The sequence below is a fragment of the Acinonyx jubatus genome, chromosome E4, assembly GCF_027475565.1.
Source record: "Acinonyx jubatus isolate Ajub_Pintada_27869175 chromosome E4, VMU_Ajub_asm_v1.0, whole genome shotgun sequence".
NCBI classification, from domain to species: Eukaryota; Metazoa; Chordata; class Mammalia; order Carnivora; family Felidae; genus Acinonyx; species Acinonyx jubatus.
The window spans coordinates 44,905,075-44,928,773 of record NC_069395.1 but is presented as its reverse complement, the minus strand read 5'-3'; the positions used below and the strand labels follow the sequence as shown (position 1 = coordinate 44,928,773).

At 42.8% G+C, this 23,699-nt stretch overlaps 1 protein-coding gene across 1 annotated transcript in view; it reads right to left on the bottom strand.

Moving 5' to 3' along the window:
- The window catches only part of CE4H1orf21 (chromosome E4 C1orf21 homolog), a 225,684-nt gene continuing 201,985 nt past the window's right edge, over positions 1-23,699 (bottom strand). The window contains exons 5-6 of the mRNA XM_015073312.3: positions 23,574-23,634; positions 1-806 (exon numbers count right to left, since the gene is read on the bottom strand). Of these exons, the coding sequence (XP_014928798.1) occupies positions 768-806; positions 23,574-23,634 (100 nt within the window). The 3' untranslated portion in view covers positions 1-767. The remainder of the gene's footprint in view (positions 807-23,573; positions 23,635-23,699) is intronic.

Here is a 23,699-nt window from a genome sequence, read left to right as displayed (position 1 = left end):
TACATAAAAACAGTAAAATGTTTATTTTCTTAGAAAAAAAAGTGGGGAAGAGGGATTCAAAATGATTGTGATCACACTTCCGTCTGCATCTGAGCAAAGCCAGTGTTGCAAGCTTAATCCTTGATTAAGATCCCTAGTCAATGACACCTGCTGCTCACTCCCACGTCACTCCGGGAGTCACGTCACAACATGCTTTTAATGGATAAGAGCTTCTCTACTTCTTCTTAGCAGAGAAACAAAGCTTGCCATAGCAACCATCCCATCTCCAAAGCGCAACACTGCCAGTGAGAAGCAAGGCTCTGGACCGCTCGGGAGAGACAGGGAGGGAGGGAGGAGAGAGGGAAGGAGACGCTTGTCTTAGAAGCGGAACAGTTCTACAACAGGAGTTTGATATCTGAGTTCACCACTACCTCATCTTATAGAAAATAGGTTGGAGAGCATCTGTAAAACCAACAGTATCTTTAAGGTGAAATTGCAGAATTTTGCTGCATACCTGGACACAAGAGAAGTGAAAAGTTGCAACAAGTTTTAACTAGCAGCAACAAAGAAAGTTCGAGAACGGTTTTCTGTTTGTTTGTTTGTTTTTAGCAATATTCCTTTGCAAGTTCATTAAGAAACACTGTAATTTAATGGGGCATAACGATATGGAACGATCTTCGTTTGCTATAGTGCTGTTCGTTGAAGAGAACCGACCTTTGCAAAGATTTCAACTGGGGTGTAACTTATTTACACAGTAGTAGCTCCTGGTTTGAGTGGTCGAATTGGTGCTATGTGATATCCTCTTCTTCCGAACAGTAATCTCGACCCTTGAGGGGAAAAGAGAAGAATAGCGTGTGAGTGAGAAATTCAAAGCAGAGTCCGAGACAAGTTACTCACCAGCAATTTTCTCTCAACGAGTCTGTGCCCTTGGAACAGAACTCAGGCTTTATCAGTGACTACTGGGCACAAGGTAGGGAAGGTGCAAATGCTTGTTGGCGGATTTATAAATGAACTATGCCTCGAGGCATGGAAGTTTTACCAAGTCCCAAATAAGCCCTTACTTTATATTGGTAAGAACTTATGTTAGGCACATACAAGACTCAGTCTTTCACCAAGAAATTACCAAATGGATGAACCATTCAGGAGACCAAGTTCTCATGAATAAGAGAAACTGAAATAAACAATGAACAAGCCACTTTTGTCTGGGGCTGGGGCTGCACATATTCTATGGTTACATCTCCATGCCTGGAATTTAGAATTTTACAGAAGGGGATGGTATACTCCAGGGATGTCGTAGTTTTAACCCACTCCCAATTAAAACAGGGGTTAAATCCCTGCCCACACCCCCCCCCCCCGCCCCGCCAAAGATCCACTTAACTATGTATAACAGATCTGGGACTATGCTTGGTATGTGTAGGATGCACAAGAAAGCAAAAATGCTTTTGATTCATTTGCTACCAAAACAGGTTACTTGAGGGCTTGAGGACTACATACAATCGTTACTTTTGAACATTTTCCTCCTCTCTCTAGTGGGTTATACACTCTATGAAGGCATGGTTAGGACTGGGATTTAGGCTCCACATCTGCCCCAGCTGGGTTGTCCTGGTCAGAGCATTCAGCTTCTCGGTCTGTAATCCCTCGAGACGGCACAGGAACAAAAGTACCTGCCCACCATGAGATCACAATATCATAGATAAGGGCTTTGTAAAAGGTCATGTATTAATAGTATTTGTATCCTTCAACCTTTTTCTTTCTGAATACACATTATGCATTTAAATTCTGAGGGGATACATTCCTTTAAAAACAGATTTCTCTACTTAACTGGAACTTATTCCTGAAAGTATCTAGAACAAAGAAAAAAACAATTTTGCATGAAACTATTCCGCAAACGTATTACAGGATTCTTTGTCATAATATCTGGATGCTGCAAATATTTCACATTGTCCTAATGGGTGAGCATCATCATAACGAATGACTGTACCATCTGACAGGGCAGTAATCCTGGCTCTGTGACTAGCTCTGGTGTCTTGACGGAGTCACCTCTCTGCGTCTCAGTTTCCCCATCTGTACAGTGAAGACAACTATCCCTACTTCACATGGTTGCTGAAGATTAAACAAGTTAAGAGTAGTACAGTGATGGAATCGTGTCTGGCACATAATTGTAGTTATTATGTGTGTGTGTGTGCGTGCACACATGTGCACATGTGTTTGATAAATAACAAAATGCTGCCACACAGTGAAATCTTCGGGGCCTGCGAGGCATGGGAGGTTGCCAGCTCCCACGTTAAATGGCCCCAGATTGCTCGTTCTCTTTGAATGTGATTCACGATGTTTGGTTTCCTCCTCCATCAGACTGCCAACTCTCACCCCTGCTACCTGCAGAGCGTCTGAGCCCCATGTCACCACCACGCTTATTTTAGAAGTGGCATGAAATGTCTCCTGGGCAAAGAAACTGGGTAACCGATCTTCCTGAGAAGAGAGGCGTGCACTCAGCCGTCATCGCCCATCAACAGCCTCCCCGGTGACACTGCACAAACAGATACCATCCCTCGCCGGGACCCCGACCACTTAGGACACACTCTGAACCATGTGTTGGGGAGCTAGGAAGGAGAACCCTTTGGGCCCTGATGGCTGGGAGTTTACTCTCCAAAGTGGGAAACAGGACACATCCAGACGTACCAGCACAGTGCTAGAAACATATCAGGTGATGCTCTCCAAAGATCCTCAACTCGTGCGGCTCAGGGAGGGTATTTGGAAATGGACACTGTTGTTTAGCTGGAGGGGAGAGGCAGGGCTCATGCAGTTTTCATCAGGAAAGGAAAGAGGACATTTCCAGTGTATATACGGACGTACACACTGTTGTGTGACAACAGGCAAATTGCTGGGCTTTGGTTTCCTGGGGATAATCATGGTCTCTGTCTCAGGGTTGTGATCAGGATTAAATGGGAAAAACACAGTGCCTGGCAGATAGTCAATAAAGGTTAGCTGCTGCTGCTATCATTGCAATCACTGTTATTACAAATCCCGAGTGTGGTCAGTCTCCTGGCAGGGGAGCGGGGACCTCCTTCCTTGTGGTCATAAACTGTGATATGATGGGTGTCCCTTCTTCCCACCTCAGCCTCGTACCGCAGGGAGGCCAGAACCTCGTGACCTTGGATACACTTCTGTGGCAGACCCTAAGTCCTTTCCTTTCTTATATCTAAAAGAGGCCTCAAATCAAGGCAAAGCCCCAGCCAGCCAATGTGGTGTGCAGAAGGCACTTCATCCACAAGACAGAACTTGCATGCAATGACAGACAGAGAGCCACACGTATGTGAACGGATGTCCTCACTGACACAGCAGTGTCTCCAACTCTGTAAATGAGTTACAGGGTTAACACAGCAGAAGGAGCCTTTTAGACCCTCCAGGTTTACTGTTACCATAAGGGAGCGCCTCCTTTCGAGGGACAAAACTATATCAACCGTCTGTGTAAACCCAAGACTGCAATGATCACTTCCTGAGCATTTTTTTCTCTGAAATTATAACCACTATGAGCAGGAGGAGGAGAAGGTGGAGGAAAATGGCAACACTTGTTTTGCTGACATTATTTCCTGACAAATGACACCTGCCAGGTGGGAGAAGCACCATGTTACCTGCGGGGGGAACCTCAGAGGAGCCCAAGACCACCGACCGCAGGGCTCGTCCTCGTCCTTTTCGTTAGAATTGTAGTGAGTTGACAACTAACTTCAAATTCTAATCAGTTCCACTTTTGTTATTGTCACCTGCCAGCAGCTCTGAGAACCAAATATTTCATGGACAGAAAACTTGGAAATCAAAGGCATGGAGAGTAAGAGCTCCCGGAGGGCCGGCATCATTCTAGAAGGGGAACCTGAGAACGGTTCCTGGCACATCCCACCCCCATGCGGGCAGACCTTCTGTAACATGACTGCACATCTCATTTAAATTTATAAAGAACTGTGCTAAAAAGAGAACCTGAAAACCTTCAGCTGTCAGAAGGCAGAAGTGGGAGTGAGCTGGGTTTAGAAGAATCACGGCAACTCTCCTGACCGAGGAGGCCCTTCCCTTTATGCGGCTACAGCAAGGGATGTCTGTAAAGACTGCTTTCCGCAGTCAGAATGGTGGCCTCGAGACACAATTTCCACCCTTGTGCAAAGGACCCGTTGAAAGCTACGGGGGACAAGATCCCTGGGAGGAGGCTGTGAAGTCCCAACGATGCTGACAAGGAAGGCTGTTTCAAGAACCACAGAAGCATCTTGGTGCAGACTCAAAAATCTTCAGGAGCCCTTGCCTCTGGAGATTTCCCCCACTGTGCCCCTACTCTGTATGGGTTTTCTGTGTCCTCTTCAGCTGCATTATTTCCTTGGAACTTCAAGAAGTTTATGTCAACACGGAGCATACATTTCCAAGGTTCCAGGGTATGGATTCTTTGTTGGTTGAAATGTCTGGGCTAAGAATTGGGGATGTGAAGGAAAAGAGACGGGAAAGCCATTATCCTAATTTTAAATTCTGCTAGTTTAAAGAGGGGCAGCCCAAAGAGTGAGTTCAGACCAAGGAATTGTTCCTCCAAAGTACCTTGGTCCTGAAGTTTAACTAGACAAGTGGTCAAGGGCTGGCCGTCCAGTTTCAGGTTTGATTTTATCATGGAAGTCTCTAGTATCTTTCTGTAGACCTGTGTGCTTTCAGCCTAATACACGCACTTCAAGCACCTAACAATCAGCCGTGAACAGAGGATTTTCCCAGCGGGGGAGATGACAACTGGATGGATGTTACTGAGAGGATGCAGCAAGTCTCAGTTTCCCCATCTGTAAAATGGGGAAGGTGACCTAACATGCAGTGTTGCTGAGGGAATCAGAAAACACATAAGGTGCTTAACAAAGCTTGGCCCACGGGAGGTTATTTAATACATTAGCGCTCTTTTGATGATATTGAAAAATGAGTTCAACAGACACAGCAGTGAATAAACTGTCTAGGTGAGAAACTGGGCCCATAGCTGAAGGAGTCATTTACACCTAGGTCCTCAAACAAGCCAGGCATGTGGGTGCTAGCCCCCCCCCCCCCCCCCACCACGCCATCAGCCCTCACCACACCCATCACTTCTCAGTTTCTGGATCTCTGCTCAAATGCCACCTCACTGTCTTCCCTGAACACCCCACCCTGTACACAATAGCCCTTCTACCTCGCCTTCATTTTTATTTATATCATTTATCATTTCCTGGCATTATTCATATATTAGTTCCTTTCACTATTGGCTGTCTTCTTTCTTGAACAGAAGCATCAAGTGGGCAGAAAGTGTTTTACGCAGTGTTGTATCTCCAGGGCTTTCGACCAGCGTTGGCAACGTGTTAGCTGCTCAGTGAATTGTGCCGCATTCCAGACAGGGAGCCTTCTCTTTGGGGATAGTTTTCAAAGCTGCCCATGAAACTGTTCAACAGCTGAACCCAAGCTCTGCCTGTTTGTAATTCCCAAAGGATGGCTTAATCCAGGCCTTTGGAACTAGAGGATAGGCCTTTCCAGACTGACAGCACACCTTGGTCCCTCGTCTGCGAATCACATGGCTCCGTCTAGATCTTCCCCCTTTGGTATGGGTGCCACTTCCCCCATGCTCTTATTAAAATGGACGCATCCAAAAAATCCCCGGCACAGAATAAGATACCCCAGATGTACAGCACAAGATACGTAAGAATCAAGTATCTGACAAGGGGGATCACCAGAAGTGACAAACTCCAAGAGAACTGATGTGCTGAATCTTAACCATAATGTAACAGACCATCAAACTGAACTTCTGTTAAAGTTCTGGAGAGGGAAACAGCTCTCATGGAAAGAGGGAAGTAACTTATACAAAGCAATCGAAAAAGATCACAAGAAAATAAAAACAGGAACACATCTGATCATGTGGAAACAGACTTCTGCATGTCAAAAAATAACACAATGAAAAGGCACATTTCATAATGGGAAAAATACCTGTAGCATACAGTGTGTAAATAAGTTATAGGAGAAGCTCCTACCAATAATAATAAAAAAAGGACAGTAAGAGGAGATCAGTAAGAAGGATGGGTACACACTGGAAACTCATTCAGAATGGAATAAGACCAGTGAACACATAAATAGAAAAGTGGCCTGCTTCAGTCATCAAAAAATACAAATCCAATCATTTGACGGTATTGGAAAACAGTGATGCCCAATTCTTCAGAGTCCACAATGAAACGTAAATCCCAGGTTGCTGGCAGGAATGTAAAATGGTATGGTGGCTTCAAAAGGCAACTTGATAATGTGTACTATGAGTCCAAAAAATGTTCATACCCCTTATTATAGCAATCATTGAAATCAATATCAAAGATAAACCCCCAAATATATGTTATTTATTTATTAAAAAATTTTTTAATGTTTATTCATTTTTGAGAGAGACAAAGAGAATGCGAGTGGGTTAGGGGCAGGGAGAGAGGGAGACACAGAATCCGAAGCAGGCTCCAGGCTCTGTCAGCACAGAGCCCAACGGGGGCCCCGGCTTGAACCCACAAACTGTGAGATCATGATCTGAGCCAAAGTCGGTGGCTTAACCGACTGAGTCACCTAGGCGCCCCTCCCAAATATATGTTTTTTTAAAAAATATATGCATTGTTGCCCTGGGGCTGGAGGTGGGAAAGAGGATTGACTATAAGCAGGCAGGGGGGACCTTCCTGAGGTGATAGAAATGTTCTAGAACTGGAGGTTGGTGGTGGTTGCATAATTTGGTAAATTTACTATAAATGATTGCATTGTACATAGAAAATGAGTAAGTTTTATGGTATGTAAATTATAGCTTCATAAAGTTCTTAGGAGTGTATGTATAAATATTTTCATTGCAGCATTTTTACTAGGTGTGAAAAAACCCACAAATATCCCAAGAAAAAAAATGGTTACCAAGGTACGGCCCATGAACACTCTGCTACCAGACACACGAACGAAACAACAGGACCAATCACCCACCGCGTCTCGCACAGGCAGGTCTTTCTTGTGCACCACTGTACTTTCCCACACATTGTTCCCTTCTCTCAGACCGCCTTCCCCAGCTGTCTGCATGCAGCCACTCGGTCTTTACAATGTTGTTTCAACCTTGTATCTACAAGTGACATTGCCCCCAGGGCTCAGGGAGAATGGGTCTCTTCCCCTCTCAGTCGTCCTTCTATCCTACCACCACGCTTTAGGGTGATTTTAACCCAAATGTTTGCCTCCCTTACTGCAGGCAGCAGGGCGGGTCTCTTATTCACCCTTGTCTTTTTGGTACTTAATGGAATCCTTGTGTGGCCCACATCACAATGGTTATGAACACTTAGGCGTTTGGAGGGAGGCCGTGCTGTGTGTGTGTAGGCTATTAAATGATGTTTTCAGGAAGTGTCTTGGGACTTTAATAAGTGAAGGAAATTGTCAACATTTTGTGAATCCCACAAGAAAAAGCAGTCCTCTTTAACAACACAGCTGAGGGGCACCTGGGTGGCTCAGTTTGTTTAGCGTCCAACTGCAGCTCAGGTTGCGATCTCCTGGTTTGTGAGTTCAAGCCCCATGTTGGGGCTGTGCTGACAGCTCAGAGCCTGGAGTCTGCTTTGGATCCTGTGTCTCCCTCTCTCTCTCTGTCCCTCTCCTGCTCCCACTCTCTCTCTCTCTCTCTCAAAAATAAATAAACATTAAAAAATTAAAAGAGAAACAACACAGCTGACAAAGAGTAAGGTTTGAACACAAGTATCAGCAGAGACTGGGGCACAGTCTGGTTCTAAGAACAGCCTGGAACCTAGCAGAGGGCAGCAGGAATGCATGGAGGGGGGACAAAGGCTGATATCAGAATCCCACTGCTCACTACTCATCATTCTTATTTATATAAATAATACCTATGTATAAACCACAGAAGGAATCATGTCCGGTCCTCTCTTTTTTTGGACAAAGCAAATGCACTTTTATATTTGGATTAAAAAATGTGCATCTGGACAGTTCAATTACAAGTGCCAATAGGAACACCAGCTCTCCTTTTTTAAAAAAAATTAATTCCAGTATAGTTAACATACAGTGTTATGTTAGTTTCAGGTGGTTTGGCAATTCTATCCATTACTCAGGGCTCATCATGGTAAGTGTATTCTTACTCCCTTTCACCCATCTCCCTATCTACCTCCCCTCTGGTAACCATCTGTTTGTTCTCCATAATTAACAGTCTATTTTTTGGTTTGTCTCTTTTTTTTTCCCTTTGTTCTTTTGTTTTGTTTCTTAAATTCCACATATGAATGAAATCATATGGTATTTGTCTTTATCTGACTTATTTCACCTAGCATTGTACTCTAGATCCATCCATGTTGTTGCAAATGGCAAGATTTCATTCTTTTTATGGCTGAACAATATTCCAGTGTGTGTGTGTGTGTGTGTGTGTGTGTGTGTGTGTGTGTGTTCCATATATTCTTTATCCATTCATCTATCCATGGACACTTATGTTGCTTCCCTATCTTGGCTACAGTAAATAATGCTACAATAAACACAGGGATGCGTTTATCTGTTTGAATTAATATTTTTGTATTCTTTGGGTAAATACCCAGTAGTGCTATTACTGGATCGTAGGTAGTTATATTTTCCGCAGTGGCTGCACCAGTTTGCATTCCCAGTCTGGTTCTCTTTTTATAATATTTAGTCAGGAGTCGTAAACTCAGTCTTTGCTGTTGTCATGAAGTTCTGATTAGAAAACTTCACAGGGGCCAGGTAACTAAATACCTTAGTGAAGATTCTCATGTTTGTAGAAAGCAAGCATTAAGCTTGGTAACAAAGGCCCATTATAGAGGTTTGTTTTAAGGAGGTTTATTTCTGTCTGGAACTGTGAGTTACACTTGTCATAAAGCAGGCTCTTGTTTGCTGACTAACTGAGTCTCCTCTCCTTGATCTCTCTGGATGACACCAGGAACCTCTGTTAGTTTCTGGCCTGTACATTATTTTGATTCTCCTACTCCCTGTGTGCTTCCTTTATATGATTCATCTTCCTCCTCTCTTCCTAATTATGGGCATCCTGAGTCTCAGTTTTTTGACTTAGCTTTGCCCCTGATAGACTTCTACCCCGCTTTGTGGGACTGGCTTTCAGGTGCCAAAGAACACCTTGATTCGTGAAACATAATTGCTGCAACTGTGTTTTGGGGCAGAAATTCAGGGGCCATCTCCTTGCTCTGCGCACCGTGCGCCCCCCTGCCCCACAAGTTTTTTCCCCCAACCTTTTCCTCCAGGCATCACCATCCAGAGGCAACCTCAGACCCATGTTTCCATGGGAATTTGGACATTTATGCTCTGTCCCTGCACCAGGAATACAGGGGCAGAAAAGCTCATTCCAAAGCTAGAGCATCTGTGAATGATGAGCTAGAAACCAGAACCCCCATGATGTGGAGGAGGCAGGAGGTGGGAAAGGGAGACAAATGGAATGAAGGCCACCCCCAGGGGCTGTTATTCCAACTTCTCTCTGCGGGGCAGGGGGCGAAAAGCAGGCACCCTCCACCCCTTCCTCAGGGCTGCAAGTGGTGGGGCCTCTATCAGTCAGTGTTCCAACAGCATTTCCCTAACAGCCCAACAATGATTTAACCACACTTTTGAGGAAATGCCAGAGAAAAGCAAGAATAATTAGCTGTGCTGTTAAAGTCTCCTCCTCCGGCTTACCTCCTTAGAAAAATCAGTCAAGGCATTAATGGCCACCTCTGTTTCTAATGAGCTTTATTCTAATTAGACTCACACATTGTGATTTCAGTCGGAAAAAAGGTCTCATTTGTAAAGAGCAGTAGGAGTGTGACAGCTTCTGACTGTTTCTTTGACCATACACAGGAATGATCACCACGATAACAGCAGCAATGACAGCCGTCCCAGTATATCAGCTCTTCATTCCCAAGGGAGAGCGAGTATTAACTAAATGGCTGTAAAACCCCCACCAAGCGTTTGTTACACAGGAATCCTCATTCTACGAACAAAAAAGGAGGACGTTTTAGAAGCTTTAAAGGCACATATTCCTTAAGCTCTTTCTGTCATTGGCACTTGGATGACTTCAGTGACGCCCCTTCCCCATGCAGAGGTGAATGGGAGTTAGAATAGGGTGGGAGGTTCCTATCTCTAGGCCATTTTGAACTGATGTCCTACAGCAGGTGTTTGGTAACTTTCTCTGTGAAAGGCCAAATAGTAAACATTTTAGGCTTTGCATTCCATACGGTCTCTGTTGCAGCTCAGCCCTACTGTTGTGAGCATGAAGGCAGCCATAGATAAAGTAGAAGAATGAGCGTGGCTGTGTTCCAATAAAACTTTATTTGTGGACATTAAAATTGGAATTTCACATACTTTTTCACATGTCAGAAAATATATCCTTCTTTCTTGCTTTTCCAAACCACTGAAATATGTAAAAACCATTGTTTGGTGAACTAGATTTGGCCCATGGGCTATACTTTACCCATTCCTGTTCCAGAGAATAGAATTACCATCAGTGGCTAACACTGTCAAGGGTTTGGCCTTCTTCCTAGAAGCTCAAGCAACAGAGATAATTTACATCTTGAGAGAAATGTCTCTCAAGATGGAACCAGAGTTCTCTTCTAAAATGTCATTTTACAAAATTGTTCTTATTTTACAAACAAGAAAAGCATCAAAATAAAAATTTTGCTACAATCTATCTTCCTAATAAATTGGAGACTTTCCAAGTTTCATTTAAATTTCTGTTCATATGTTATTTTTATATAGTTTCAATCCAATGATAGACACATCTTTTTTTGTTTTTTTTCCACTTAATGTTATCTTATAAAATTTTTTCCTGTTTTAACTGATTTCTTCTAATGATAAATAGATATAACAACTTTTTGTGGAATTCTTTGTGGAAGATTTCCAGGCCATTTGATGGACTTAATTCAAAGGGATGTCTTAGTCTATTCTCAGGTGTAAGCGTTAAGATTTTTTTTAATGTATATTTTTTTTTTGAGAGAGAGAAAGAAAAAAGAGAGAGAGAGTGAGAGAGAGAGCGAGAGCAGGGGAGTTGCAGAGAGAAAGAGACACAGAATCCGAAGCAGGCTCCAGGTTCTGAGCTGTCAACAGAGCCCAACACGGGGTTCAAACTCATCGACCATGAGATCATGACCTGAGCCAAAGTCGTATGCTCAACTGATTGAGCCACCCAGGCTCCCCTGTAAGAGTTAAGATTAGAATACCATCCCCTCACCTCCAGGCCAGGACAACCTATTTGGTAGATTGAGCCTCATGGGTCCCCTCTAAGGTTCACTTCTTCTAGGACATAAAGCCTCATGGCTTCTCTAGGGTTCACTTCCTTGAGGACAATTGCTTTAGCAAGTTTGGGATTTCAATCCTTATGCCTCTTGACAGAGATGTGTCTTCCAGACAAACTCTTTAGAGTTCTCTGTTCAGAACTAATCGCTTATACCCCAGAATGTACATTGAACATGGCTGGGGATTTGGAGAGACTAAGCACCCACTTCCTTTCCTTACAGCGTTTAACTGAGAACAGTCTGAAGGAGTCAGATGGGACTGAGCTCTCTTGCTGGGTTAGAGAACCCCATCATGCCCCCGCCCCCAACTGTCCCACCCCTGAGGCCCTATGGATGGTGATGGTGACTGACCCAGTCAGTCACAGATGGAGAGAGTGGAGGATGTTTGCCCGTTACTGCTCACAAGCTAGAAGGCGAGAGAGTGTGTGAAGGTGGGTTCCTTTCCTTCCTCCCTACAGAGAGGAGTGACCTTATTTGTTGGATCAGTGCTCACCACCCCTTCCCTTTCTCTTTGCTTTCAGAATAGGAAGCACATGCATTTGGCCAGGAAGGGAACCACAGCTACTGATGGGAGGTCCCTGCCTATAAAAGGCGGAAAAGAGTGGATTAGCCAGATATGAACGGACCAATGAGGAATGGGTGTCCTGGGCCCAGGGATGGAGAGAACATGTCTGTGTGGCTTCCCTCCTCATTTAGGACATGGTTAAGGTGGCCGAGCTGCACCTTGAAAGAGAAGGAAAAGCAGGGTCCTTGGGACTTCATTATGGATCCTGAGGGTCCCACTGGCGTGATGAACCTAATGCATTTCTTGGGAATGAGCCTTTTGCAAGGATGACAACTGAAGGAGGCCCACAGGACACATGACAGACGGGGGCAAGCAGAACTGACTGGATTTGTAGGGACTGTTTAGCCTGATGCAAAGCTCTGATTAAATTAAAGATTGTCACACATTTGGCCAATTGGCCAATAAGCAAAACCATGAACAGAAGTCAACTGCATCTCTGATCATAACTTCAGAATCCTTGGAAGTAGTGATGTCAACTGAAGTCTAAACCAGGAGCATTTCAGGTGACTTAGAGCATTGCTTGGTGCCTGGATCTTAGTGCTTCTTGAAGCTTTTCTTCCGCTGGGATGCAGTGGAAGATGTAAGCAAGGCCAGTGACCAGCATGTAATCAGACTTTTTTCCACCACATGTTTTGTCACATATTCCTGTTTTCATAGGCTTCTCTTCATTTTGAGAAATTTAAAGGACAAAGAATGTAACAAACACTGTATTTCTATCATGTGGACATAAGAAGCAGTGATATTTTGGGGCACCTGGGTGGCTCAGTTGGTTGAGCGTCCGACTTTGGCTTAGGTCATGATCTCACGGTTTGTGGGTTCGAGCCCCGCGTCAGGCTCTGTGCTGACAGCCTGGAGCCTGCTTTGGATTCTGTGTCTCCCTGTCTCTCTGCCCCTCCCCTGCTCATGCTCTGTCTCTCTCTGTCTCAAAAATAAATAAAACATTAAAAAAAATTTAAAAAAAAGCAGTGATATTTTGTGACATTTGCTGCTGGCTCCCACCCTCCCGGATGGAAGTGCCACCCAGTCCTGGGCTCCTTCCCCATCCCCAGGGGCAAGCAGGGTCACGGGAGTAGTATGTGTTCTTCCAGCGCATTTCTGATACTCTAGTGTTCATATCATATTCCTACTATATCAAATAAATTATACTTTATATGTATATGTATGTTTAAACATATAACAGATGTAAATACATTCCAGTTATAAATATATCATGTAAAAATATACCATACTAATGTGTGCATACACACCGTGTGTGTGTGTGTGTGTGTGTGTGTGTGTATCACTACATGGTATATAGCTGGTGCTTCATAAATACTTGCTTAATGCCCATCTATAAACAACGTACGGTATTTTCACTTTTTTTTTGGTTAAAGTTTATTTATTTTTGAGGGAGAGAGTGTGAGCAGGGGAGGGGCAGAGAGAGAATCCCAAGCAGGTTCCGGGATGTCAGCACAGAGCCTGATTCAGGGCTCAAACCCACAAACTGCGATATCATGACCTAAGATGAAATCACGAGTCAGATGCTTAACCGACTGAGCCACCCAGGCACCTTTATTTTTACATTTTTAAATTGGCATCATATCATACCATTTTCATCATTCTGCATATTCCTCTGTTCAGTTAATAATACGGTTTCATACTGGCACAAAAACAGACACTCAGATCAATGGAACAAAATAGAGAACCGAGAAATGGACCCACAAACATATGGGCAACTAATCTTTGACAAAGCAGGAAAGACTATCCAATGGAATAAAGACAGTCTCTTCAGCAAGTGGTGCTGGGAAAACTGGACAGCAACATGCAGAAGAATGAACCTGGACCACTTTCTTACACCATACACAAAAATAAACTCAAAATGGATGAAAGACCTCAATGTAAGAAAGGAAGCCATCAAAATCCTTGAGGAGAAAGCAGGTAAAAACCTCTTTGATCTTGGCCGCAGCAACTTCTTATGCAACACGTCTCCAGAGGCAAGGGAAACAAAAGCAAAAAAGAACTACTGGGACCTCATCAAAATAAAAAGCTTCTGCACAGTGAAGGAAACAATCAGCAAAACTAAAAGGCAACCGACAGAATGGGAGAAGATATTTGCAAATGACATATCAGATAAAGGGTTAGTACCCAAAATCTATAAAGAACTTACCAAACTCAACACCCAAAAAACAAATAATCCAGTGAAGAAATGGGCGAAGAATAGACACTTCTCTAAGGAAGACATCCAGATGGCCAACCGACACATGAAAAAATGCCCAACATCACTCATCAGGGAAATACAAATCAAATGAGATACCACAATGAGATACCACCTCACACCTGTCAGAATGGCTAACATTAACAACTCAGGCAACAACAGATGTTGGCGAGGATGTGGAGAAAGGGGATCCCTTTTGCACTGCTTGTGGGAATGCAAACTGGTGCAGCCACTCTGGAAAACAGTATGGAGGCTCCTCAAAAAATTAAAAACAGAACTACCCTACAACCCAGCAATTGCGCTACTAGGTATTTATTCAAGGGGTACAGGTATGCTGTTTCAAAGGGACACATGCACCCCAATGTTTATAGCAGCACTATCCACAATAGCCAAAGTATGGAAAGAGCCCAAATGTCCATCGATGGATGAATGGATAAAGAAGACGTGGTATATATATATAATGGAGTAATACTTGGCAATCAAAAAGAATGAAATCTTGCCATTTGCAACTACGTGGATGGAACTAGAGGGTATTATGCTAAGTGAAATTAGTCAGTCAAAGAAAGCCAAATATCATATGACTTCACTCATATGAGGACTTTAAGACACAGAACATATGAACACAAGGGAAGGGAAGCAAAAATAATCCAAAAACAGGGAGGGGGACAAAACAGAAGAGACTGTTAAATACAGAGAACAAACACAGGGTTACCAGAGGGGTTGTGGGAGGGGGGATGGGCTAAATGGATAAGGGGCATTAAGGAATCTACTCCTGAAATCACTGTTGCACTATATGCTAACTTGGATGTAAACTTAAAAAATAAAATAAAATAAAATAAAATAAAATAAAATAAAATAAAATAAAATAATAAAAAAAATAAAATAATATGGTTTCAAATCTATCAGTCCATGTATATACCTGATTCATTTCTTTTGAACTGCTGTATAATATTGCACTGTAGATTCCTACAGTTCAGTCTATTCATTCTTCTAGAGGTGGACACTTAGGCTGCTTCCAGTTCATTCATTCTTTCTTTTTGCTATCAAACACAGAATGCTGCAGTGAACTTTATTGTACAGATGTAAAAATAATTTCAAGCATGCAGACCCAGAGGTTTAATTGATGGTTTTTATTGGTTTGTATTAATTGTACTTCTTTATATATTCCAGCTACAGATCCTTTCAATGTTTTAAGTGTTACAATTATATTCTAGGGGTGCCTGGGTGGCTCAGTCGGTTGGCTCTTGGTTTTGGCTCAGGTCACGATCTCACAGTTTGTGGGTTTGAGCCCCACATCAGGGTCTGCACTGATAGCATGAAGCCTGCTTGGGATTCTCTCTCTTTCTCTCTCTCTCTCAAAATAAATAAATAAAATTTAAAAGCAAATATATTCCAAACTAGTTCACTAGAAGGTCTGGATTTGGGGATTATGAGGGTCATTCATAAGGGGGGCACTGATCCATGATAATTACCTGGATCCTTGTGCCTATCTTCAGTTTGTTAAGAACCCAGAATGGAGGCAGGGTATGATTAAATATCTCCAAACCTCCAGCAACTAATTTTGGGAATATGAGTTTAAAGAATTTTGGTATTCCTCTTTTGAATCTGTTTAGGGAAATGGGATTAAATGAGGGTAATCTAGAATTGCCTGCTCCAAGAATGCCTTCTCTAGGAATGAAACAGAATATGTTTCCACTCAACAGAACTTCAAAGAGAGGAATAAATATCCATAAATGACAAGATTATCTCAGAATAAAACTTTCAAGAAATATACAGAACATAGTATGCTTCATAATTCTTTCCCAAATGATATAAATGGACATATGTCATTCTTTGCTATAGAGGGTTCATAATACTAGTGGGAATTTTAAAGAGTTGGGGGCAATCTAAAGTTCCTCTTAACTTGAAATTTTATGCTTCTAGAAGTTCCCTAAAGGCAAGAATCCAACTTTTAAATTATGCACCTCCTACTGGCCCCTGACTCATTTCTGGATCCAGAGAACACATCCCAGATATGCTCATCAAATGAATCAAGAGAAGCCAATCTTATCATTTTAATGATTTCTGGGGAGACCCCTTTTCCTAACTTGTTGTAGTTTTTGTTGCTATCACAAGCATTTTGTGGCAGGTATTACTATTTGCAAAAGCAAGTTTTTAAAAAATCTGTAAGAGTTAAAAAAGAAGGAAACTTCCAGACACGAAAAATATATATAGGAATCCAGCTGTACCCAGGCCACTGACTCACTGACTCATTCTGTAATCACAGCTCAGAAGCTAGCACTAGGCTATTTAATGGCTCTAAAAATGTTCACATGAATCTAATTCCTTAACATGTATATACCACAGGAGGCAGGCCAGTCAGTGCACTGGAGAGTGCACTAACACTCTACCTATAAGGAGAGACATCTCTACCACAGGCAGGCACTTTTGCTCAAGGGAGATTCAAGCTGTTAAATTCTGCATTTTTAGTTTCAGGTTTAGCGCCCTCGCAACCCCCCTCAATTTCAACAAATAGCCTTGATGATGAGGATACAAACAACTTCAACCAAAATAAGAGCTACCGATCACAGAGCGCATTTCAAACTCTCTGCTAGAGACTCTTTGGTGAATGATCTTGAATTTCCCAGACAAGTTGGTATTATTATGCAAATTTGTTTGGTAGCGAACCAGAGGATCAGAAAGGTTAAACAATTAGCCTGGGGTCACACAGCTAAGACTAGAGGTGGCCCTCAGATCTGGCCCAGGTTGGAAGCATAGGTTCTTTCTCTTACCTGGTGCTGCTTTGTTCCTCGACCTCTCTCAGTCCAGGTCTTGGCATTGTCCCCGCTGTCTACCTGCTATGTTGTTCTTTGTTAAGAACACTTCCAATCTTACTGAGCCCTCTGCTGGAGGAGTCTGCCTGACCACACCTCCTTCCTTTGTAGGCTTGCACTTCTGCTAAGCCCACTTGTCTTGTTTGTGCCATGCTCTCTCTCATTCAACAAGATTAGTAAGTATCTGGTCAGTTCCAGGCCCTGTGCTAGGTTCTGAAGAAACAAAGACAAATGAGACCCAATTCTTATCCTAAGGAAACTCCCTGTTTAATTCTTTGAGTCCTTTTAGAGACTAGTACACAAAAAAGCAGCAGTCATAGAGGTTGGCACCCTCTCTATCTCAGCAAACTCTCTGTAGGGCTAGGACAATGCCCGCGGCTGCTGAACGCAGTGAGTGGAAGGGCCATGGAGAGGAAGGGAAACAGCCTGAGAAGAGGACAGGAAGGAGAAACCGAATGGGCACAAGGGAATGACACACACCAGTGTCACCGTCTTTCTGTTCTGAATGGTACCTCCCCTGGCCTAAGTACTGCACCCACAGCAGCACGACACCATCCACGGATCGTGCCCCACATTGCCGTGGGGTTCAGAGCACTGCTGGCCACACTTCATTCATTAAAATGGAATGGTTCTTATTTGCATTCCTGTACTACGCTGTTCTGGACTCTGAACTCTTCTCCTCGGCTGCTCCCTAAAGAGCCAGGCCGACAGCACCTCAAGAACTCTCTGAACATCAAGCCCACCGGAGAAAAGAAAGTGAGCAGAGACTGTGTGTGCTGCATGTCTTCCAGATCTGTCGCCTCCCTTCTCTTCCTTGGCTGCACCGTCTATTCCTCTCAGCTACCTGGGAGCGCTAGGATGGGAGCCCAGAGCGTGCGCACCCTTTGCCAGTGGTTCCTACACCAACATCATCACCACGACTCTTCAGTACGGAGAAAAACAAAACAGGACGGAGTCACATCCTTACCCTTGTAATTACAGCTTTACATTGGCTGATGTATGAGGAAAGGTACATACAGGAGAGAGAGCAGAAGAGGCAGAGGGATGAAGGGAAAGGAAACACAAGGAAGGGTCTGGTTATCAGCAAAAGCAAGGCCACACTATGCTTAGCATGGAGCAGGAAATTGCCTACTGAAATGCTACTGGCAGCCCAGCCCACTTCCAAAGTATACATGCCAGCAAGGGCCTCTCCGGCAGTGTTGAGGGCTGTTGAGGGTCTTGGTTGTTACCAGAAGAGAAAGCGAGAAGGGAGGTACACCCTATGATTTCCTCTGCACACACGGGCTGGCTGTGCCACATTCCTGAGGATTGGAGACAACAGTCCCATGTTTCTCAACTAGTGGGCACTGAGGAGGCCCTCAAACCCACCACCAAGGAGTAAAAGCTGTCATCAGCTGCGCCTCTCAAACATTGTATGGGATTCTACAGCAGCTGTGAGGTCACACAGTCCACTCAGAGTTTGTAATTACAAGCCCGACCCTGTCTTCACCGGGTGAAAAGCAAACACCTTCTGATCAAGACATGGTTCACACTGAGCTGATGTTAATATTAAGAGGAGGAGCCCTGGAATAAATTGATAAATGCAGACCTGCTCTCTTAGCAACTAGGTTAGTTTTGGGGCCAAGGGAATCAGGCCACTCCAGGAATGCAAACATTTTCTAAGTGTGAATGCCTTTTTAATAAAAGATGTACAGGTCTACAGATGAACATCTTTTAAAATCAGCTGATTTTAAATCCCAGACTGTTCTTTCTCAGACATTTCCCTAAAATGCTACAATGAATAGTGCCAGTCAACGGTGGTAGTCTCAAGCTCACACAGGAATAAGTGAGACGACACACTAGGTATGCTGGTGGCTCAGCCTTGGGGGTGAAGTACTTTCAGCTACTTTTGAGAAGAAGGAAGGAAAGTACGAAAAAAAGGAGAATGGCTTTGCATGGGAATTATCTGCACTCAGTTTTCTAATCTTTAAATTAAAAAAAATTTGTTAATGTTTATTTATTTTGAGAGAGAGAGAGAAAGAGAGAGAGAGACAGAAAGAGAGAGAGAGAGAGCATGATCAGGGAAGGGGCAGAGAGAGGGAGACACAGAACTTGAAGCAGGCTCCAGGGTCTGAGCTGTCCACCCAGAGCCTGACGTGGGGCTCGAACTCACAAACTGTGAGATCATGACCTGAGCCAAAGTTGGATGCTCAACTGACTGAGCGACCTAGGAGCCCTAGTCTTCTAATCTTTAAAACCAGACGTCTATATGGATCATTGCTGATAAGGTTCAAGGGTGCAAATGAGCCCCGGATTTGAGGGAAGCACATCAATCATATGAATCATAAAGAAATCCACAGGTTCTTGGCCTGGGGCCCAGATATAGGCTCCAGGGAACTACACAACTCTGACATTTGACTTAAGAAATTAGTGTATGTGATATCATGTGCATTAAAAAAAAGACGTTTATTCTGAGAGAGAGAGGAGAGAGCGAGTGTGTGTGTGTGCGTAGGGGACGGGGAAAGCCAGACTCCCAAGCAGGCTCCATGCTGCCAGCACAGAGCCCAACATGGGGCTCAATCTCACCAACTGTGAGATCATGACCTGAGTCGAAATCAAGAGTCTGATGCTTAACCAACTGAGCCACCCAGGCACCACTAATGTACATTTTTATAGGGAGACTCTTTATCACTTTTACCAGATTCCAAAAAGATACTCACCACCAAAATAGTTTACAATTTTGCTTGAGAAAAACTAACCAGATGCATGTGGTACTGTACTGAGATATTCTTTATTTAATATAAAGGTGTTAGTGCGCCTGGGTGGCTCAGTCGGTTAAGCGTCTGACTTCAGCTTAGGTCACGAACCCATGGTTTGTGAATCTGAGCCCGCATCTGGGTCTGCACTGACAGTGCAGGGCCTGCTTGGGATTTTCTCTCTCTCTCCCTCTCTCTGCTCTTCCCCCACTCTCTCTCTCTCTCTGTCAAAATAAAGAAATTATATATATATGTATATATATATATATATATTATATAGACACCCAGAGGTGTCTCACGGGCGGGGGGGGGGGGGCAACAGACTCCTTGGTCATCAGCTATTCTTATATCCTCAAAAAGCAAATATATATACTTGTTTTTGCCTAGAGAAGATACTATAATTCCTATGAATACATGTATTTACTTGTTTTGCTTCTAACAATTAAACCCGAATGTATAGAAGAAAGCATATCTTAAAATCTTATGTGATCTGTATTTGGGAGTATACTCAGAATCTCCTCCATGGGGCCAACTTTTAATAATCTAGATACCTTCTTTCTCCTCTAAATACAATGAAAAACTAGAATTTAAAATCATTACCTTGCTCTGCAGTAAACTGTCATTTTCTCTAAGTTGCAAAATTAGACAAATGTCACCACTTCACATAAGGTTCAGGAGTCTGTGAACTGTCAGGCAAAACAACTATAGATTCCAATGGAATCAGTTAGATATCCGTGTAAAAAATAATGAGGTAAAAACAAATGAGGTGCCCCTGTTGTTTCAGAGGATTTTTACTCTCCAAAAAGGAAATGCAAAAGTAAATCAATCAAACAGAGCTCTTTGGAACTCTCCCTGCTCTCTGTCAAAAGCTCTCCCTTGGTTATCTCCAGATGAAACTCAGCGTCCTGGCCTCCTACACACCACCAGAGCACCTGAAATGGTACCAAGTGTCCAAGAAGCTGTCCTGATTGCCTGGTTAACGGACCTCAAGTTTTAATAACTGACCCCACAGACACCTGTGTTCAGAACAGGAGGACCTGGCTCATAGTGACAATTGTGTGCTGATGGCAGAGAGTCCGATGTGGGTTCAGCTTGAACTCAAGGCATGATGAGATCACGACCTAAGCTCAAGTTGGATGCTTAACCGACTGAGCCACCCAGGTGTCCCAAGTTAGCTTTTTTAAATGTATTTTTGCAACTTTCTTCTCTTTGCCACCACTACTTAGAAAATGCTGGTCCAGCTGCGGTGCAAAGGTAAACTGCACCTCGGCACCATGATCACCTCTGAATGAGAGCAGTCCAAATTTAAGTTTCACTAGAAATATTATACCACCTAATAGTCCTAGTTTATTTTTTAAAGTTTATTCATCTTAAGAGAGAGAAGACATGAGCGGGGAAGGGGCAGAGAGAAAGGAGACAGCAAGAATCCCAAGCAGGCTCCGTACCATCAGAGTGGAGACCGATGTGGGGCTCGAACTCACGAACCACAAGATTATGCCCGGAGCCTACGTTGGAGGCTCAACCAACTGGGCCACCCAGATGCGTCCCTAGTTTCTTTATTCTAATGGTACTTTTACATCTATCTTGAGAGAGCAGAGATTTCTTTTGGTGTCAAGAGTTGAAGGGTAAATTGAAACCACATCCTGCAGACATTCAATAAATACAAAAGAAGAATCAAGGAAGAGCAGGTTTAAATCTCCCCACATTCAGTCAATTTTACTTCTTATCAGTTTAAGGAAGAAAAAGCAATTTCTGGACATTTTGAGGGAGATTAAATCTCAAAACTCAAGCTCTCTTAGAATGACTCCAATTTTCAGCATGAAGCTCTGAGTTTTTTTTGTTTTTTTAAGTCAGCCCTAGGAAACCTACAGAACAGATCTGAGTTGCATGTATAGTTAGTTGTCCCCATGCTAACTTGTACCAAAGAAATATCTGGCAATGGTGAAAAGTAAGGAGAATAATTTGTAAGAACCCAACTTCCAATTTGGGCTATGGTGAGGATTGTATTAAGCCAAATGCATATATTAAGGAAGTACATTTTAACTTTGGAGGCTCAATGGTCAAATAGTACATGGAACAGCATGTTCACAATATTCAGAAGGGTGAATTTTAGATAAGAGGGAAGAAACAGGAAAGCTTGGTTCAGAGCAGACAGAAAATTCCACTAGACATCTAGAACTGGGTGCATGTCACAGGTTATATAAGAGCTCGTCTTCAGATATAAATATATTTTATAGGGAGAATACTGTTTATGTTGAGTCTACAAATGTTCCTTTGTCCAGGGACGGTTCTATCCAACAAATGATCAAGTTATGCACTTTGCTTTTGTTGTGTTAGACACGTCATTACCCTGGATGCAAAAGGAAAAAGGGAAATCGGATTTCAGATGGAAACAATGAATTCCAGTTGTGAGTGCAAGGAGGTAGAATTTCTATTATGGAAACACACCAGAAAGGGATTAGATCATCTTAAATGCCTTGTCAAGGGTTTGTAAATTTTGTTTAAAAAGATAACTTACTATTCAGGTTTTGGTTTTTACAGACTAACTCTGACTACTAAGATCTTTTTATTGCCAAAAAGCTAGTGGAGGAAAAAAATCCAAATAAACTGAGAAAGAAAAGATCTTCACCATTACAGTGGGAATGAAATATTTATTTTATGCTTTTCTTTATTAAAACAAATGCTATTGACACCTTGAACAGGTTTTGAACCAATACATGAAACTTGGTAATTATTCCCAGATGAAGTTTTCAACCTAAAAAGTCATATGTGAGCCAGGATTTCACTAATAATAAAAAAAAATTACATGCAAATCAGTATTTATGTATAGCCAAGTGATACTATGCATTAAAGTACCATTTTAATTCATCACCCATCTCTACCTTTCACATTGGTAACATCTGCTGGTCTTGTAATGGTGCATTAGAAGATTATACAATTATTCTTTAAGGAGGTCCATTTCAGAATGGGGTCTGCTGCTGAAATACTGGTGAATTTAAGCCCTTCTTCATTATTTTCCATTGAGTGATATGTATCATAACTTAGGAATTTGTGAACAAATGCTCAGATAAAAGGGCCACAAAATGTAAAAAATAAAAATAAACATGGAAAAAATTCAAAGGCAAAACTGGCCCATGATGCCTTAACCACAGTTGTGCTGTGTTCTGAATTTAGGATTGTACTCTTCTTCAGAACAAGGTTTTCAAATGACAGTACTCAGATTTATAACTTCAGTATTTAAATTCACCCCCTGCGGTGATGCATTTAAATTCTGCAAGTCTGCAAGTAAGCCTTTAATTGTTACCATCTTCCATACTTCATTCAGTTGATTAGCATATGGCACTCTGAGATCCTAAGTATGGGTTCAATTTTCCACACAGATCTTCTTGTCATTGTAAAACGCACACACTCCTAGAGAAGCAACTTGGGAGTCTCGGCTTTGGAGTGAGGCAGATGTGGGCTGAAATTCCAACTGGACCACTACTACCAGCCTTGCAAACCTTGGTAAGTTATTCAAATATTCTGAGCCTTAGTTTCCTTGTCTGTAAAAGGAAGATAAAGCCTGTCTCAGAGCCATGTCCCTGAGGTCGGTATTGACTGTAACAGGTTTGCGATGTTTGTAGGAGAACTCAGAGCAGTGTCAGGTATACAGCAGACATTCCATAAGTTCTGGCAGGTACTAAGAACCTTCTTGCCCGCAGTCTGAAGCGAGAGCAAGGCATCACGTGCAGACAATGTGCACTGAGAGCAATGTTCTGTCTCTAGGCAAAGGCTCTTACTATCACTGCTAGACCCTATCTGGCCCTACACACTTTAATTAATTAATGGTCAACAAGCCGAGAATCTTGGATGCTCTGGTATACGTTAAACATTCTCACAGTCACATTTTGTGTGTGTGGCAGGGGGAGGGGGCTTCTTTTAACTCTACCCATACTCTTACAGGAACAGCTTTGCAACACAGAAACCAGAACATTATTACCTTAACTCATGAGGCAGTTAGCATATTTCCCCTGAAACAAGGAATTTATTTTTACTTCTTACCTTTTCAATTTTTTCATCCAGCATTCTGAAGAATTCTTGTTGGCTTTCAGAGATGTGCATGCTAAAAAAAAACCAGAGAGTAGTTAAGTGCGTATTTCAATGTTTTCTTAAACCCAGCTCCCTCGA